Source organism: Stegodyphus dumicola, chromosome 3 (genome assembly GCF_044657685.1).
Source record: "Stegodyphus dumicola isolate Sdum_Otavi_A_Nest chromosome 3, ASM4465768v1".
Taxonomy (NCBI): Eukaryota; Metazoa; Arthropoda; class Arachnida; order Araneae; family Eresidae; genus Stegodyphus; species Stegodyphus dumicola.
The window spans coordinates 153,883,916-153,905,242 of NC_140770.1; the positions used below are offsets into that span (position 1 = coordinate 153,883,916).

Consider the following 21,327-nt stretch of genomic DNA (forward strand, 5'->3'; position numbering starts at 1 on the left):
AATATGTAAAGGATATTAATTTAGAAGTCAAACAACAAAAATTAGCGCAAATTTTCACACGACTAGTTTCGATGTAAAAGAAGGTTTTCGAATTTAAATGCAAGGGTGTTTTTAGGACGGTTAACCACTTTCTAAGACTTTTGAATATGAATTAGCGAATTCTGAATATGAATTAGCGAGTTCCAGATGAAGCTTATATAGCTCATGTTCAATTTTGGTTAACTGTTCACGTGTATCCCTTATGATGGACCGAAGAAGGCAAGTCTGCAGTTCACGAAAATTCTTGAAACGCGAATGGAAGATTTTTGATTAAATTAAATTTGAAAGAAATTGGGGATCAATTTTTTACGTTTACACTTTAGTAAAAAGTCAAAGTAATTCAGAAATTTCTGCCGTTTCACGCGTAATTTAGAGAAATGATTAATGGATGAAGGCATAATAAACTATGCAGAAAAATCAAACAAAATTAACTAACCAATAATAAAATTCCAAACATTAGAAAATATTCACACTGAAAATGATTACGAAACAAAACATTTGCAACTAAAAAGCTTGAAATCAAATAAGCAAAGCACAATATCAAATAAGAAAAATTAAAATGTGTAAAACGTAAATAAAACTTAAAAAATTGGAAAAACACTTACCGAAACTCATGCAATCAGAAAATGGCGAACACACCACGAGGAAAAAAGGAAGCAAAAACCTAAGCCTGTTTGGGAGTCCTATGATAAGATAAAATAACAGGCCGAACAAGTATTATTAATTTAGACGTCAAACAACAAAAATGAGCGTTATATTTCCAAATGCATTTTAGCAGCTGAGGATTGATGATTCAGTAAAACCGTCAAAACTAGTCCTTTGAAAATTTGCAAATAAACGCTGGATTTTGTTGTTTGACTTCTAAATTAATACTTGTTCGGCCTGTTATTTTATCTTAATTATGAAAAGGATATGTTTGTTTCTCTCATATTTTACCTTTTTATAAGCTTTCCTTTATTTGGCTGAGTGCTTCTTAAGGTCCTGCAGACAATTTCTGTCTAGGTGGGTTAGAAAACTTTCTTGTGAATGATTAAACGAATAATCCCTTCATGGGTTATTTCAAAATTTTACTACAACAGTTAAAAATATGGTACCTTACGTATTGTTTAAGGATTTTATGCCTTTAGTTAATCTGCATGCAAATAGTTGTAGGTTTTTTTTTTTTACATTTGAAACTCTTCGTAGAATCAGTTGTTGCACCAACTTCAGTGTCTTTTTTCCAGTGTAACCAACAGTGAGCTTTCACTGTAATACACCAAAAAATTTGTCTTTCTGCCCGCTGGCAGCATTGCTTGTTTTTGCGTTGAAACTCTAATTGTAATCATCAAATTTTTTAAACGGTTTTTAACTATATTACGTGTTTTAGGTTGTTCTGTATTTTTTTATATTTTATGAAGACTGAGTTTATAAAAATGAAACAACAACCTGTGTAAGGCGTAGAAATTTAGCTATGCTAAAAATCTACGCCTAACACAGGTTGTTGCTTCACTTTTATGATTTATTTGAAGCGTGTTTCTCTTTTATCTTGAAGACTCAGTTTTTAAGATTTTTGCCTTGCTGCAAAACGAGAGTTGAATTGATTGACTTAAGAATAAATTTCCAATCAAATTTGAGGAAACAAGTGCAACTTAAAACAAGTGTAGCGAAAAATTTTTATAATTTATTAGGTCGTACAAAGAAGTCATATGGTGTCAACATCAGATACTTTTGTTTTTGTGTGTTTATAGTCGGAGAAACGTTAGTAATTTTTCTAAAATTTGACTGATTATAGCAAATTGTTTATCAAACGCTTTGGGATAGAGATATACGAAATTACAAATAGAGCTTGTATCACGTTATAAAGAATAAGATTATTGTTATCCTGTTTGTTGGGCTCTTATGTCAATTAAAACTTTTAAAAAAGTGGTAATGGCTTTCCGACAAAATTTACCCAGTATAAAAGGGGGAATAATTGTCTGAGCTTAAAACATGAGCATAGCATTTCGGAAAGTATTGACACTTTTAGAATTCCTCGCTCCACATAAGAATGCAGTACCTCATGGGAAGCATTACCTCTCACAAAAGATAGTGCATCAGTCGGCCATGTCTGCTGAATCATCACGATTAGCGATATTTTTGAAGTAGAAGCGTTTATGCTACTAAATATGTCTCTGAATACTGTCGGCAATGGGCAAATATAGCAGCAGAAAACATAAATTATTCAAATCTCAACATTAGCTTATCTGCCTCACCTGGAAAGGCACAAACATGCGCTGAATCGTAGATCATTAGAATAAGGTAGCTTGTTCCAATTAGTCACATTTCTAATTCGTAGAAATTGACAGTCAGGCATGGGTGCTATAGGAACTCCGTGAGGTTGTGGATCCGATTTATCAATAAAGTGTTCTGCAATCCGATTGTAATTCCAAGATATAGAGGATCGTATTTACCTGGCATGATATGAGATGTATTAATAATTAAATAAAACCGTCCTTGACAAGAAATTTCTATGTTCAGCTATAGAGTCATTATTATTTCTTTTTAAAGCTGGAGACATGAAAATTGTGCATTTCCCTCGCCGGGACTTGAACCATGGACTTCTCAAATAAGCGTCGAGTATGCTTCTAGTTACATCACGAAGGTATGCTTAAAGGAGGAAGAAAATACTTTATACTGTCACTTGGTCACAATAATGAAGGAATCTTCCAGGATGCAAATATACTATATCAAATTATTCAAGATGGTTTGAGTAGAGTTCGAGACAATTTCAGCCCATAATTTGGCCACCAGGTATAAATTCCATTACAGTATATTTGGGATGCGATCAACAAAGTCATTCGTTCACAAAATCCAGTACCTACCATAAGCATAATACAACGGACAGCCATCGGAACAACATAGCTGAAAATCTTTCCTCGGGAATAACATCGATTATTAACTTCATGCCTCATCAGACGTCCACATAATAGAAGAAAGCACACATAATATTTAAGAGTTATTCCATAAATTTTGGAATGCCAGTGTTAATTAAATTTCTTGAATTAAATAAAAGTGTCCGTTTCTTCATTTGATAAATTTATTTTTATGAAATTATTGCATTTCCATGTGCTTAAGCGGGGTTTAGTACATAAAGTTGGATGATCTGTGTTTCAGTTCACACTGAAGGCAAAGTCAATTATTAGCTATTTGGAAACTTATCCGGCTAACAAATGGATGATCTGTAGCTCGAATCCGGTGTGCACACAGCGGATGTTTCAGGTTTCTCGTTCACGCAATAGTCTTTGCGATTTTTATTATGCTAGAGAGAATCATTAATGGAATATTAATTTACATCTAGTATGAAATGTGGCTCACATTATTTATAATACAAGATTTTCCTGGAATTTGGCTAACACATTTTATAAGGATCAGTTCTTTGTATTTGGAAATACCGCGGAATTTTCGACTGAAATCTTAATCTTTTTATGTTACTGTATTTAACCGAAAACAAGACGATCACCTCTTATTTTTTTTCTTTTTTGCCTTATTTTTAAATTGTTAAAAATTTACTAGACCATATAACTAACAATAAAGCTAAGACATACAAAAAGACATATATTATGACCATCACATCATGAAAGACCTCATAAGTCGGAAGAATATATTTTGAATATATTTTGGAATATATTTTGGAAACATCACGCTAATAGCGAGTAAGATACCCTATAGCAAAAATGCACGCTTGACAACAGCGATAGAAGCTCGCAATAGTGTCGTTGCTAACCATCGTCCTAACGTGCCTCACACATGCTGTATATGATTTAGATCTGGTGATTTAGCAGGCCACGGCAGACGTGGAATAATTTCTCTCTCCAAATAACTCCACACTACTCGAGCTTTATCGCCATAAATATCGCATCGGTACCTATTGCAGCGACAAAAGGACGCACAAGAGGGTGTAGAATTTCGTCGCAATACCTTACGGCTGTTACGGAACCTCAGGAATAACGTAAAGGTCGGTGCTGCTGTCCGCTCCTATCGCAGCCCATACAAGTAAGCCTCCAAGGCGTACATTCCACATTCATGCAGTCGACGTGGAGCCGTGCTGCCGAAGCAGAGAATTGCGACGCCAGATGTTCGTTCTATTGGCGATGTATACGGTGTCTTCACATAGCAACAGGAAGCTATCATCTGCCGTTCTGGTAATCCTCCAGCGTCCAAACCCACCTCTTCTACAGGGGTTTTGATCCCTTTAGAAATTTTTCTACAACCTATTAATGATACGACGACGCCCATGCTCTCACAACAACAGATTATCTTGCACCAGCTTGCAACATCTCGTCAGCTCTCCAACTCATTTCTTCGTGCAAATGGTGTCTTCGGCTTATGCTTTCCGCTTTGTCTATCTTGGATTACACGGAACAATCACTGCTTACGAACTGATACATAGGTTCGGTACTGATGCATAAGTCCTAATTTATTTTGCCTATTTGCATTCAACGATGCAACCTTATACGTAATCTATATGATACATAAATTGTATATTTCCCCCTTTTCGTATTCATATCTTTTCTTTTAACACTTGTAGTTTATTTCTTTAACATAAGTGTCTAGTTGAGAGATTTCATTTTTTACCTGCATTGACTATACTGGTTACTGGTCTGCCTGAAAAGAGGTAGGTTGACATGTAATATTATCACTGCCGTTTCCTAATTTTTCTTTCTATGTCAATTAAAATATTCTGTTCAATTAGACACTTCTAATTAGTAGTATAAGGTATTTCTACCGTCTTCTAGCATGCCGTCGTGGTGTAATGGTCAGCATGCTCGGCGGAGTGTATTAAGAGGTCCGAGGTTCGAGACCAGGAAAGGGTATTGCTCATTTTTTCGATTTCCTCGCTTCGAAAAATTCTAGATTGTCTCTACAGGGGCGCCCGAACGAAAAAAAGGTGGTGGATGATGATTCTCCACCATCAGGATTTGACGATTGGGTCCCCTAATCCCGAGTCACCCTTTAAAAGGGGGAGTTTATAACGCATTTCTCTGTCCTTCTTATCATGCTTTCGTGGTGTAACGGTCAGCATACTCGGCGCGTATTCGAGAAGTCCGAGGTTCGAGTTCTGATGAGGGCACTGCTCATTTTTCATGTCTTCTGCTTATAAAGAACTTTATGTCTCTCCAGTAGTTTATCTTTCATTCTAATCAGAATCGAATGAATTTTAATCAGAAGCACGCTGTTATTAGCTATTCACCTTAGAATTTATCCTAAAATGTAAAGAGAGCCCAATTTGAAAGTAAATACGGTATTTGAGTGTGTGGATCGTTGAAGCAACTTTTAATAATGTAAATGTCAAAGATATTTCGTATTCTCAAAAGTGTATGAATATACTTTCCACTAAACTGTTTGTTATTGATAGAATAAAGATATTCAAATACGCATTTTAAGTTTTCTCAGTACTATAAAGAGGTTTATGCATCAAAACGATCTTTTTTAACTGAAGTATGCTAAAGACTGATGCGAAATTGTTCAAGCGGCCATAAAACATGCAAAATCCGCCTTCCATACACTTTCAGCCTCGCTGTCTCAATGCTAATAATGATTTTGTCTTGACTCTATTTTCTCAACCATCCCCTCTGCTATCACGAGCTAAAACGTTTTCTTTCTGAAGAGCAAAGAACTTTGATCCAGGAAAGGATCAGAAGCAAAAGAAGGAAAGGAGAATCCTCCCTTTTATGAGGGCATGGAAAATGTTCCAGTATAAAGGATTTAGATCGCTGGACCGAAGTCATCCATCAATGTCAGGTGCCTTACTGTCATACGTAGTGACGTCATGCGGCTCAAGAAGTAAACACGTTCGCTTATTGGACAACATTTTCGTTCCTTCTCGATAGGCGGCCATCTTCTTAATAAAGTTGTTTTTTGTATCATGTTTCAGATAGATGCAGCTGCTCGAGCGGATACGGAGTTGTTCTTTTCGTTTTCATTGTTTTGGAACCTATAAATAGAAAAATTAATGTAGTTGGACACTCTAAATTGTTCGCTATGAATTTTTAAGAAACCTGTCTGAGAGATCATGATGTTCGTAGCATCAAGTAAATTTCTTTTCTGACTTGTCGCTCTTGACTTTATATAAAAAGATAAATGAAAGTTTTCCTAAAATTCGGGATAGTTTTACGGAATTTGTTTGACCAGAAAGAGGAAAGTAATGTGAAATATTATCATTAACTTCCCTTCTTATTTATATCATATATGGCAGTGGTCTCGAATTCGTATTGCATGCGGGCCTAATGCATCATCCGAAATCAGCTGACGGATCATAATATTTCTTCAAACACAATGAAAAGTTTTATTAATAAAATTAAAATATTTTTAAAAATTTCGCTTCTTAAATATTTATTTAAATATACATTAAAATCAATAATAATGTTACAAAGGAAAAAATTCAAATTTGTATTTGCTTTCTACCTGAAGTCTAAAGTTTGTTTGTACACATAAAGACATTTTGTTGATTACACACAATTCTAACATATTTAATCGATCACTAAATAAGTTACATTAATCTATTACTCTATATATATAAAGAAGAAAGTATATTTGTTTGTCCTCTAGTAGCTCAGTCTCTACTATGGCTATCGTCACCAATTCTGCAATTCTTTTCTGGATTCTTTAAAAGGTCGGGGTCCACTTTTTTCAAAAAAAAAAAGATAAAGTTAAAAACTCGGAAGAACGAGAATTTTAGCCCTCATTTTTCTGAGTGGCAGCAGTCTCGCAAGCTGTAGAGGAAAATCTGCCTTTTTTCGAAAGTTGTTGCCACTGCTCGCTTTTCAAATCCTAGAGTTTGTTAATAAAAAATTTCTCAGTTTTACGATGAAATAAAAATAGCATTTCCAAACATTAAATACATTATTCCGGATTCCAAAAATTCGTGGGAAGCCATTTCAACTATTCCCATCTTTGTAGACTTAGATCAGACGAAATATTAATTAAAAACTCAAAGCGCTTTCACACTCATTTTCCAGAGTGGCAACAGTCTCGCGCAATGGAGATAAAAATGCTTTATTTCGAAAAGTATTTCTACTGCTGGCTTTCAAATCGTAGAGTTTGTTAATCAAAAATTTGTAAGTTTGCAAAATCTATATATATAAAAAAGAATGTCTGTTTGTGTGTTTGTTTCTTCGCGTTATTGATTTCTGATCAATTATGATAAATGTTTTGCCACATTTTATCGACTAAAATTGAATATACGTGAAATATTGGATAGAACTTGAGGTTTTACGACCGTCTGATTAGAAAGACGAAAGCCATTTAAAACTGCGTGCCATTATTGCTGATATAATGAGAGAAAGAATTAGCTTATTTTTTATTGATATTTTTATGTTGGTTCCATATCGCATCAGACTGAAAAATGTATAACTATGAATCGTAATTTTTGCATCATTTTTAGAGAAGGATTACAGCGGTATCGTTCTCTCTGTTGTTAGATGCATTACTCTCAACCTAACTTAACTGGCATCGAGTACTCCCGCTAGTTTAAAATAAAAATATAAAAAAAAAAAAAACTGAAATGTTTCAGATTTTAAATTACGTCCAAAGGGGCGTTTTTTTAACGTTTTGAGTGTTACCTTTATTTATTAAATATCATGTTCTTTGCACTTAAACCATAAAATTCAGTTCAAGAGCAATATCGCAAAATAATGTTAAATTAAGCATATCTTTAGAATTTCCGATATACACAGTCTCGCGAGCTGGAGATAAAAGTATTTTTTTCTATATAACGTTGCCATTTCTCGCTTTTAAAGCATTGAGTTTGTAAATCAAAAATTCGTTAAAGTTTTACAAAATATAAAATCTATAATAAAACAAATTCCAAATTTGGGATTTCAGATGCCCATATTCGCAGTAGGATTTCGTCATTCAAAATTCGATGGCTCTATGTACCATTGTTTTATCACAATGCGAGAAATAGACAATCATTTATGCAGATTTTTCATTATTTAATTTCTTCAAATATAATGCAGGACTCTAACATTTTGTGGCAACAGTTTGAAAAGTGAACCGACGTTTATGAGTCCGACGCAAAATCGCAAAACGAAAACAATAGTCCTTCAGGGACAAAGCCCCTTTGGACTAATAAATTATGAAAAACCGTCTAAATTTTGAAAGGAAATTTACCAAGTCAGGTAAAATTTGAAAATAAATAATAACAGTCTGGTCTCTTTCTTTTGTTTATTAAATGTTTCTTGGACGCACAATAAAAATGCATATAATTACATATGTTTGTGTGTAAGTAATTACAAACTTCTTTATTTCTTATTAAAATTTGACACTTGGTGTCATTTCGATTCTGATAAAGTTTCTAGTCTTGGAAAGAAATTACTAGAAATTTTCTTCATCACGGTTAGTAGATATTCATCGATCATTCGGATTATTTTCTTTTTAATTTTCAAGTGCGAAACAAATTTGTTCACACGTAAATATATTCCCAAACAAAGCGGTTATTATAAGTGCAAAAAGTCGTAACTGAGCTTATTTGTTTTTTGACAAGTATGAATAGAAGTTAACAAAATCCGTATCTTCAAATCTTTGAATAAGATTTATATCCCATTGTAAATTAATTAGCTCTATTTATAGATTCTTGTTTGTTTTTAATAAAAATCCAAATAAGGTAAACTCGCACATCAGGTTGTAAGGTTTATATTTATTTTAACTAACATTTATTTTAAGTTTAAGCTATCTTTCCTGTCAAGCATTTACTTTCCCCTGGAATTGGCAATGCCAGAGTATGTAAATTTTAGTAGAACGCGCAAAGTATTCAAATTTTCAGCGAAAGTATTTTTGAGTTAAATAGAAGGAAAACGAGTTTGTAGGTGTGCTTCTTGATTCACGAGCGTGAAGGTTGCTAGGTAGAAATTTAAGAACCGCGCGTTTCGGCCTGTGGGCTTGCTTCGGCAGTTAGTTGAATCTTTCAACTTCTGCCTTCTGGGTACGCGGACGGTTGTTTTCAAATTTCCATTTTGGGCCTTGACCTTCGAGCTTCGATGAGTTATCTTGATTGCTCTTCCCCCCACAAGCGTGATTTGTGTTTCTGGTCTGTTCATTTGAGGATTGCCTTCGGAGACCTTGAGAATACGATGCCCCTCTAGCTTTTTCCGCTATTCTGCGATTTTGGAACTTGACCGCCAACTCGAAGAGTTCCTGCAAGGTGCTTGGGTTGCGAATTTCGAAGTAATCTTGAACAGCAGGTAGCAATCTTGGTAAGATTATTTCAATAATCTCCGCGTCGGGTTTCTTCCCATACAGCATATCCTTCAGCTTAATTTTTCGCAGAATAAAGTCCGTCAACTCTTCTATATTACGTTGATAAAAACTATACAGTTCGGCTTCTAGCTTTGCTCGGTCTTTCACTATGGGGAAGGCCTTTAATAATGATTTTTTGAAATTTTCAAAGGTATATGTTTGGCCTCCGAATTCCCCTAATAAAAATTTACCTATATTCTTCCACCATAGTGAGGCCTGTCCTCTTAGTGCAGATGTGGCAATGGCAACTTTTTGTCTTTCAGACACAGGGTATAGCTGGAAATGATTTTCTAGACCTTCTAAGAATATCGCCACCGAATTTTTTCCTACGAAATTGACATTTGGCTTGATTGATGCTCTCATCGTCTGGACCAGGTATCCAAATCCTTCTAATTGGGTCGCCATTTCTTGTTGTTGACTTGTACAGGAGCTTCCATCCAGTTTTCGGCCAATTCAGTTCGAAAAACGTTCGGGCGCCAATGTGGTGTTGCGTGGCCCCCAACTTGCCCGCAACAATAGTAGTGACTGCTATGAACTGGAAAGTACACAAACTCTTAAGAAGGGTTTAACTGCCTTTTTATTCCACTTTAGAAGTTATAGATGAGTTCACTTGACGCTCACAAACTACGCCGACCCAGCGGTTAAATAAAATAGAAAAGTACAACTAAAAATAAGTAACAGTATGAATAAATAACAAGTCACTACCTACGAGGCTCTATAAACGTGACTAACTTAACCGCGTTCTACGATACAGCTGAGATTTCAGCAAACTTTCTGAATAAGAAGTTGAAAGATTCAACTAACTGCCGGAGCAAGCACACAAGCCGAAACGCGCGGTTCTTAAATTTCTACCTAGCAACCTTCACGCTCGTGAATCAAGAAGCACACCTACAATGTCGTCTTCCTTCTATTTAACTCAAAAATACTTCCGCTGAAAATTTGAATACTTTGCGCGTTCTACTAAAATTTACATACTCTGGCATTGGCAGTTCCAGGGGAAAGTAAAGGCTTGACAGTAAAGATAGCTTAAAATAAATGTTAGTTAAAATAAATATAAACCCTACAAGGTAACTAAAACCTTGAAATTTTTGCAAACCATATTTGCAAAGATGTATAACTGAACAGAATAAAATATCTTCCTGGGTTACATGCGGTCAGCGAGCAGCCGTTTTGAGATCACTGACATATGCATGCAACTATCAAATTCCAAAAATAGTATTATCAAAATATTTTTTAATTTATTAAATGATAAAAAACATAATTCCGTGAAATTTCTATCCGCTGATCTTATTGTAAAGTTACATTTCGTTGAAACAAAAAGCAAACTGAAAATTTTCTGTACCTCAAAAATTTGGTACTTTCTTTTAAGTGGCCCCAAAAATTTTGTTCTATCGCGAATTTTAATTCTGCTAAGGGTATTTAATTAATTACTACTATTAAGGTTTATATTTAACTGAAATTTTTTGAGACTAGTGTAGTGAATATAAATTTTTTGGAAGTTAAAAGTTTTGATATTTCCATTTAATTTAACTGAGAGTTTTGTTTTTATTATTAACAACATTCACTTCGATTTACCGATACTAATTAAAGAAGCTAATAATTCTTGTTATTATTGGTAAACGGACACTTAACTGCGTTTATGAAATGTAATTATGAAACAGGGGGGGGGGGAAAGTTGAAATTCTCAGAATAGAAGATTTTTCACAATTTTACCATCAATAACTTATTTCTTTGATATAAACATAAGAAAAGAAGTATTTTTAGAAATAGTTTCAAACATACAGAAATGAACTGAAGAAAATATCTTTTAATAAGACCTTCCCAGACTCTTTTTTTTTTTTTTTTTTTTCTGCGTATTTTTGGTCCAATATTTGATTTGACAGTGGACATCTGCAACGTTGCAACGTTTTTCAGCCTTATTTGGATTTTAATAAGCGTTAAAGTTGAAATAGTCCATTCACTTCAGAAATTCTGGGACATTCAGTTCTCCAGAATTCAGTCAAATATTTTTGTGGGAACACAGTCTTTCCTGTTTTTTTTTTTTTTTTTTTTCCCCACTAGATAGGTCAGGAAATTCTTCTTGGGCTTTATGTGGTAGATAATATCATTAAATCAATAATAAATGGTTTTTGAATCCGAGATAACTTTGTGAAATTAAATAGTATCAAAATACTATTTGAAAAATAGTGCTTCTGAAATTTTATGTGGTCTATAATAATTGAATGCAGTTGAAGTTTTGCAATTAATAGTTTCAATTACAAAATTTTCGATAGTCGAAAACATTTCGAATGCATGATTTGACATGTTGATCTTTTTAATAAAACCTACAATTTTATCAATCGAAGTAAATGTATTCTTAAACTTATTACGTTTCTCAAAAATATCCTAAAAATAGCACAGTTTGTTAACCATAAATCATTCTGAAAAATAGCATCCATATCATGTATTTGTTCAGTTAAAATGGTAGGTAGCACTTCGAATACTTTAATACGTCCTTTAATCTAATTATCTACATAAATTTCTTCTGCTTGATAACTTGATAAAGCTTGCAATAACACATTTTTGTATTTTTGAATTCGGAGTCCATTTGAAAATTAGTTGAATGATCGAGATTTGAAAATTAACTATTAAGGGCACGGTTTTTAATAAAGTTCTTAAGTTTGATAGGATCGTGAAGCATATCGTTCAATTCCGTTGCTAATGTTTCTGCTGCAAAGGCTTGTCCATGAATCAGTATCATTACCATGAATACATTATCATTAGCATGAATTTTCACAAATGATTTTATAATGAATGTTTTCATCGCTTTGCACTATCTGTGCGTATTAAAAACCAGTTTTTTCATTTTACAGTTTTAAAAAATTTGCCTAATTTACGTACTGAGCTATTCATGAAATATCATTTATTTCGTCCAAATGAATTGTAAATTTCGGGCTTTCTTTATGTTCCTCGAGTTAGTGTTGCAAACTTCAGAAATTCTAGTGACAGCAATGTTGTCTGAAAATGGAATTTTGCATATTTTATTCCTATAGTTATTGCCGTGAAATAGTTCTGCTTTTTAATCGTGACAAGCAATACAAGGTGTTTTCGAATGGCGAATGCATTTTTACTTAAGTAAAAGAAGCATTGTAATTGCGAAAAATTTCGGGTACCATATTTCATGGAAAATAACCATTCCGATTGCTCTCGAGTTCATGCCAACGATGTTTATGCGTCTCACGAACAGAATAAAGCACTCTTTATCCTAAACTGATTGTAAAATGGATTTAAAATAGATTAGAAGAGATTTTCTTTCGGGATATCTATACGTACTTACGCACGCATAACTCAAAAACGAGTAGCCGTAGAAAGTTGAAATTTTGTATAGAGATTTACTATAACATCTATTTGTGCCGGTCCATTTTTCGTTGCAATCGGCCCCACTAATTGTGTATATATTCTCACTCTGTTACCCGGCCAGATCAGCTCAGTTATTTTTATTCTTGTATGTTGGTAAATTGTGCATTTTTTGCTTTAAAAGTAGTTTAATATGTTCTTCTTATGTTGCAGTTAACGTTATTATTCCATTTAAAATATTTAGTTAATATGCATGCAATATTTGCAGAATTATAGAAAATTTAAAAGTGGCGCTGCTTCTAACGAGGCCCATGTTTGTTTACATTTGAAACCTTTAGTAGACTAGTGAATTAAGTCAGTTGGTGCACCAATGTCAGTGTCTTTTGCCTAGAGGGATCCATTGTTGACTTTTAATTTTGACTTCCTGCCGACTTGCCGACTTGCTTGTTTTGCGTAGAACTTCTAATTTTAATTGTAAAAAGCTTTTTTAACTATTTAAACTCTATCTAGTGTTTTATGATTTTCTGTATTTTAAAATGTTCAGTGAAAATTGAGTTTTTATGCACCTTTGCCTTGCCTGGAAGTGAGAACTGAACTGATTGAATATTCGAGGAAATACGTTTAAATGAAGTCCAACAAAATAAGACGTGCAAGGAAGTCATGTGGTATCCACATCCGATATTTATTTTTCGCAATCAGATATGCAACTAGGTATAAAATACTTTCCATAAGTTAAGGGCTTCGCAGTAAACACCTTTGCTAACCATCGTAAATGACTCAAAATATTTTCTTTTCTTCGAATATTTTTGCAGTCGCTCGAAATGTGTTTTTCCTTTACTCAAATGCGATGCATGTTTGCTTTTAAGATGCCTTTTTAATTTTGTTGATTTCATATTCTCTTTTCATAATTCACAGCATATATGAATATGTTTTCATATTCATAGTCAAAACATTTTGTTTAGTCAAAACTAAACAAAAAGTTCATTCCTTACTATTACAGCTGTTGAAAGCAAAGCCAACTGGATAATTGTCTCATGGTATTTTACTTTTCACATCACAGATCCCTCTTTCTGATTAATGGGTCCTGATTGAGTATACTGCATAGCATCGCCATTTGCCTCTTTGCCTTTGGCCTTTGTTATTCGAGGTTAACCATTTATTCGATGGTAGACAATATTTTTATACTAAAATATAAATAAATAGCACGTATGATAAATATTGTATTGGTCTTGCGATGAAGCAGATAAAACTACCTATATTGTAAAAACGTTTTATTACACTAGTCCAGCGAATATTTTTACCTTATTCTCGTGACGATGATCCCATCAGCGGCCGAGCGGTTCAGTCGCTGAACACTGGTAGTTCCGACCTGGGCTTGATTTTTAACGGGCTGGGTGCACGGGCATTTTCGTTGTTTTCTGCATTTGCAACATATATATGAGAAAGTTACCCTCAGAAAGTCCTCCACGAAGATATCCATCCCCTTAAAATAGATAGCCCTCGCGTTCTTTACCATAGTTAAATAAACCTAGGCCACGGTATATAAACTCATAGGACGTTTAAATGCCGTGATATTTTGTTTCTGAAATTACTCATATGCTGAAAATGCGCTGAAGCGCCATTAAGATGTGTTTAGTGCTATTTTTCAATATGTTAAATAAATAATTTACAACTCAACTTGGTCAGTATTATGATGTTAAGGTAATGAGAAAATTGCAATTAGCAATTAATTTCAATTCGTGTATCTGAATTAAATTTTCGCGACCCACGGTTTAAGAAGCGCTAGCATAAAGAACTGGAATTGCCTGCGAAATAAAATATGAAATATTTTGCAGCTTGAGACATGTTTCAAAATTGTGTTTGATAGAAATAATAACATGTAAGTGCTTAAATTTAAAAAAGCTGCTCTATAATACAATGATTTCCTTTTCCAGTTCTGGGTGCCGATTTCTGTTCTGGTTATACAGATATATTTGGAAAATGGAATACCGGTTTCGACTGTCCCAGAATGGGCAACGGAGAGACCGTTTACTGCTGTGGAACCGTCACATACAAGTACTGTTGCACCCGCCGTGACCAACATACTGGCTCAGGAATCAGGTTAGTATATTATGAGTTCTAGAAATAATTATTAATTTCAGTATATAATTAATACATATTATCACAAATTATTATTCCAAAGCAAATTAAGGTAATGTCATGTATGTATTTAGAAAGTATATGTATGTAACAGAACTGGATTGTATGTCAGCAAATATGTATTAACAGAAGCATGTAAATAACTACTAATGTATATCTGTCCTTGTTTAGCCATGTCCAATGCTATTTTTGAAGATTCAATAAACACTGGACCCGGGCAATTTGGACGGGAGTAGAATATCGAAAAACTTATTGCAGAATTCTATTCAGTAAGAGTTCAAATAAGGGTTAAATTTACCTTTATTCCAACTCAAAATAATTGAACAGATGGCCCCTTCTCGGGCTTACAATAAGCCTTCATTTGGGCTTTAACTCAAGATAGAAAGTAAGAAACAAATTGAATAGTAACTAAAATAAAACCACATGAAGCTGCACGAAATTATCTAACAGATTTGGCCCTTATTTAAGATCACCGGTGAATACTAGCTGTCACTTAGCAATACGCCGAATAGCAGTAAGATTAGACTAACAGCAACAACGTGGCCGAAAGGTAGACACTCTTTTCTACGCTCTTCTAAACTCTTCTATTGTAGTGACCTAGACTTCAGTTTAAATACTTGTTTCTACTTCATTTACATGAAACGTAATCCTAAAAACTCATTCTGGTAGGAAACGTAGGTGGAATACCAAAAAGTAAAGGAAAGGCTTTTTCCATAATAAAAATAAATATTAGAAAATTAAAATTAACTCCTACAATACATATTTTTCAATATGTTATATTAACGTTCAAATATAAAATATTCCATCGTTGCTAGATGTATGGTATTACGTTACAAATGTAATGTACTAGAGAGGATGTTCAAAACAAACTGAACTGCTAAATATTAACTCAAAAGTTAGTTACAGATCTACAGTCTTTGGTTTAGTTAAAATAACACGTCGAATGACGATTATTAAAGGTGCTAAGATGTAAAAATTCAGCGTAAAATTCATAAACTTGCATGACTAGTTTCAAAGATTTAAAGACAGAACTTTGCTTCTTCAGCTGCAGCAGTGTAAATGACGAAAGTTTCCTTTAAATTTCTCGCTAAGGAATATGAGACTTATATTAGATATTAAATATGGTACAATATATTTGGTATGATATATGGTACAATATCATCTTCATAACATCCTGTGCATTCATGATTTAATCTAAAAAAGGATGCCCTGGGGATGCACTGGAATGTGGCACTAAGCACTTAATGTGTTTAGCAGGTTAGCCGTATATTGTAGGATGCGTTAACTAGAATTCTAATTCCTCGTGACATTTCGTACGCTGTTTGGGAGAACTTATGAGGATACCTTAAGAATATACTGAGATGAGACATGAAGTACTTGAGAGGATGCATCTAGGAGGTTAGGGGAATATTACAAGATGTCCTGGGAATATGGTAAGTAAGACTTAGTATCTCCACATAACATCCTGTGCTTTTATAATGAGATCTAGAAAAGATGACCTAGGGCTATACTGAGATGAGACATTAAGCACTGAGGGATATATTTAGAAGAATATGGAGATATTCCGGGATGTCTTGAGCACGCGTTAAGGAGAACTTTTAAATCCTCGTGAGATCCCGTATACTGTCTATGTCCTGGAGGACATTTCACATCAGTTACTTCGGAGGATGTGTTTAGGAGGTCAAGTGGATATTCCAGGATGTCTAGAGGATATGGAAAGTAAACCTTCAAATGTTCTCAACATCCTATGCGTTCATAATGGGATCTAACAAGAGTCCTGGGCAAATACAGGGACATGACAGTAAGATCACTGGAGGACGTATCAGGGAAGTCCAATATATATCCAGGGATGTCCTCAGATGTTTGTTGATCTCGTGAGCAACATCTTTAAAATATTCCGAAGATGTTTTTATAGTATGGGGAAAGTCGGGCTCAGCTAATTCTGTATTACCAGATCTATGTTCATAATAACAAAACTTATTATATATACATATAACTTCATGTAAAAATGGTTATTTTATTAAATATAAAATTAATGCAAGGAAAAAAGATAAATGTGTAAAATCAAAAATAGGAACTCATGTAATTATTCCAGTCGACAGTGATTAATTTCTAGTGGAAATTGACAGAATTCTCCTAAGGTGAGCTTTTGACACCAGTATTAAACGAATCAAATATCTGTTAGAAAACAAATTTACCAATCTTCGATCCAACGTCTGCTCTGCCATTCTTTTTGAAGAAAGTGCCACTGTTCGTCTTACAAACAATTTTAGCACTTCAGTGGAAAAGCAACTGAAAATCTTTGCAATGAAACTTACTGAATCGATGTTTATTCTTCTTGCTTATTCACAGCAATGACATTCATATTTATTCATGAGAGAAAATAATTGTTTAATGCATTTAGGGTTTCGTGCTTAGTTAAGACTAGATTGAGTCAAAGAGTACCTGAAAAACAAATAATCACTTATAATCAGCCATTTACAATAGATGAGTAAATAAATTTTACGACTAAATTGTAAACTTCTTGAATCCTAAAATAATTTGAAATGAACGAGTCAGAAAAGAAACTAGAAGTTTTATTACTGTCAAAAGACGAGTAATAAAAGTCCTAAAATATTCCTTCGTCATTTTGGAAGGAATAATTCGTATCATTCTGTGATGTATAAATGTTCTGTAGTATTAAACTTTAATAAGATGCTAAAACTTTATTGCAAGCCGTAATCTAAATATTTTCAATTGAGTGAATCTTCTCTCAGGCAATTTAACGTTGTTTTCCTAAATTGCAAACAAGCTAATTTCATGCCTTCATTGCTTTCTGCGAAATGCATTCTTAGTCACTCGGTTTAAGCAAATCTTTAGAGAGCGAATACAGATAATCCTCGTAATAAATTGCATTCTAATGGCTCGCCCGGTAGACCGTAACCATTACGAAAATCTCATTTCACTTCATTTCGTTGTGCTGTTAAAATCGTTTGCTCCGAGACTTACTCGAAAACCATCACTGAAGATAAACAAAACGGAAAAAGTTTCTTTTTTTCCACTTTTTTATGCAGATCTTGTTTTTCGATGAAAGAGAAGTAGTTTCTGGGAAGTCGCAGATTATTTATTTAAGGCAGAGTTTCTCAAACATTCTCGAAATAGCACGTTCGCTAGCGAAACTGGAATACCGATCCATATAAGCTAACGCTTCGCGTCTCACTATTAGGCTGTATTAGGTTTAATGCGATTTGAGTCAGGATAGTGTTCGCTGTTTATAGTTCGAAAGTGAAAAACTAGATTAAATTTAAAGATTTGCAGCTTTGAATGTCATATGACATAAAAGTTACAAATTAAATTTGCTAACTACGTAGAATTTCAAACTTTGAAAAGTTCTTCGTTTAAATAAGTTATAAAATGGCTCACTTTTGTTTTCAGACATTTTATTTTTTAAATTCATTTGCATAAATCTGTTACTAAATACTGAAGCATAGACTCCAGACTTTTTTTTATAGTATAACATTTTTCGTTTTTTAAGCCTTGCTTATTACAAATTAAGTATAATCGAAACATTCCTAGCAATAATTTATTTAAAACGTATTAGTCAGTAACTCACATAATAATTCAGACATTTGAAGGTTTTGCTGATATATTTTAACAGGCGATGTTAATTGTCGAGAGTTTTCGTTTTAAAGTAATATACATCACAAGACGTGCCGTCTGCATTTGGAAATTGTTACTAATTCAGCAAAATATATAAGCAGCTCTATCCAATGTTAACATGGCAAAACCCTACAAATTAGCTACAACATGACACCAACACTTTTGGCTTAAAATCAAATAAAATTGATAAACTCAAAATTAATGAAGTTTTAAGTCGGCGTAGATAAGCCTAATGGCAAGGATAACTCAACGCCGCAGAATTCTAATCGCTAGATGATCGAAGTTAGCAACGTGGCCTTCAAGCAGGCGGAACAAGCTCTGATTTTACCCTCCAAAACCTTTCTTTAAATACTCCTTTCTTTCTACCTAATTTAAATATCGCGCGTACTGAAAATTTACATTCTGGTAGAGAAATGAAATAAAGCTTGATAGAAAATTAATTTAAATTCAAATAAAGGGTTAGATAGTTGAAATGAGCCTTGCAAACCTAAAACAGTCTGCGTGATAACTTAGAATGCAAAATACATTCACATTTTCTCAGTATCATGATCTTAAGCATACAGCTCTAAATATTCGCTTGTGATTATTGTACAATTGAAGTTATCAAAACTTCTGCATATTCTCTGCACTTAAATCCTATCGAACATGCGAGGAGTGAACTGGAGAAAATATGAAAATATCATATTTCTTCGAAAGTTCTACTAAAAGAAGTTCTTACGGAGGAATCGAAAAAGTTCAACATTCTTACACTAAAAAATTAAATCCATGCAGAACTGCATGAAAAGTGTAATTTTAACTAGAGTTCTATCCAATGAAATATTGAGGTCCCGCTATTTGCATATTTTTATTAAATATAAACTGTTTGTTAAATGTGTTCGAATAATCATGTAAATTTATTTTCACGTGTACCACGTTTTTGAATAAACTAATTTTTTTAACCAAAAGCGTTTGGAAAAGCTTTTAAAAGAAAAGCAAGTTTCAAAAATGGTGATCAATAGTAGTATACGAGGAAAAAAATAAAATCATTTCGCTAATCTCTACATATAATAAGAATCTGTGTGTCTGTCGTTCGGGCTGCGCGTACGCTAATAGACCCAGGGCTACGAAATTTGGTACTACTTAGGTGCATCTAGACAAGAGCCAGGGCACCTCGAAGCGAATTATTCAAAATTCGAATCAGGTTTTTTTTTATTTTGTCTTTTTTGATGAAATCGCATCATTTTGAATAGTTTCATTCTTTTAGAAATGTGGTTTTGGCAACAGTTTTCATTCAACGCTTTGTATACTGGACTGCTGACTGTTGAAATTATGAGACAAAATGCTGCTTATTTTCTTTTGATTTTTGGACAAGCAACACGCACATCGCAATCTTCTTATTCTGACGCGCATGTGTCTCGCGAGGCACAACAAAAAGAATTTCCTTTTTTGTTCTCTCTACAGGTTTGTATGTTTTGAACTATGTCATCCACAAAGCACAATTTTGATTGGTTATTGCTTTCTGATGACAGTTTGATTCGTTTAGAAATGTGGTTTTGGCAAAAGTTTTTCATTCATTGCTTTGGATACTGGAGTGCTGACTGTTTTCTCTTGAAAATATGAGATTTATTGCTTATTTCATTGTAAATTTCATCCATTGAAATCCATTTTGAAATTACCATTTGAAGTCTTAAGATTTTGCAACTGGGAAGTTGGTTAATTTATTTATTAGGATAAATAATACTTGTATTAAGGGATTCGAGATTTTAGATATGCCGGACTATCAGATTAATACATAAGATTGAAAATATTCATGAAAGAAAAAATTTGAATATGAAAGTTCTATGATTTTATTCAATGCGTAAAACGTGTTAGTAAATATGTTTGCTCATAGTTTAGTTACATACAGTAGGTTTTTGGTTTCAAATATCAATCAGTACTGACAGCACACTAAGTCTTCCCAAATAAAGTTCAAACTCTCATTTGTTTTGCACATTCCTTGTCTTGGAAAATTTTAATTTTACAATGTAAGCAAGTAATTTTTTTTAATTTATAATTAACTGCTGCATTTATGGTAAAAAGAAAAAAATGGTACCATTGTTGTACCAGTGATATGAAAACCAGTGTTGAAAAATGATACCATTGTGCATTAATCTTACCCAAAAGCATAATGGAGTTCTATAGCTCTATAAAGTAAAATTTTAGATTAGTTATGCCATGCATAAGAAACTCATGTTCTCAGAATCCTTCATTTTATGTTGTCCTATTAAATGTTTCTCCAACAATTTGTTGGAATGGTTAAATCATTTAAAGTGTCAAATAATATGTATCTAAAAACCTTTTACTTATTTTACGCGAAACGTCTTGATTAAAAAAGGATTTATTCTAATGCTATTTGAATTCGTTTAAAATGCATATTCCTACTTGGAGAAAAACCAGAATGATATCCGTACGCTTGTTGAAACTAGTCCACTTCTTCATGGAAATTTTATTTGACGTTCTTTTATATCCTTTAAGCTACATATTTTCATTTCTCTCCTTTACACAAAAATTGATGAGGAGAACTGTCGCCGTTTTGAAAGGATTGTCTGATGCTTTATTAAATTCCAAGGAAATAAATACCTGCTAGTAATGCGAATTTTAAAAGAAAAAATATTGATTTCATTTTGTTTCGAGAAATGGTTTTAGTATTCATATGCTATTACATTAAGTGGATGTAAACGCGTAGGATCAAAATATGAATTCGGATAATTTTATAAAGTTGAAGTGTCGATCTAGTTGGAAACTTCTGTCTCAATTGGTGTTAAAATAAAATTCGTTTCATTCACTTAAAAGAGATTAGAAATCAGAGTACTCAATAAACTCGTAAAATAGAAGTAATAAATAAATATTGAAAGAAACTACTTAATTTTCAATGTTCTCTATAGAAACATTAAATAAATG

General features: G+C 33.4%; 1 protein-coding gene across 7 annotated transcripts in view; it reads left to right on the forward strand.

The window, feature by feature from the left end:
- The window catches only part of LOC118188177 (uncharacterized), a 728,837-nt gene that overhangs the window by 628,285 nt on the left and 79,225 nt on the right, over positions 1-21,327 (forward strand). For all 7 annotated transcript variants that reach the window (XM_085813502.1, XM_085813503.1, XM_085813499.1 and 4 more), the window contains one exon: positions 14,565-14,730. In XM_085813502.1, the coding sequence (XP_085669628.1) occupies positions 14,565-14,730 (166 nt within the window). The remainder of the gene's footprint in view (positions 1-14,564; positions 14,731-21,327) is intronic.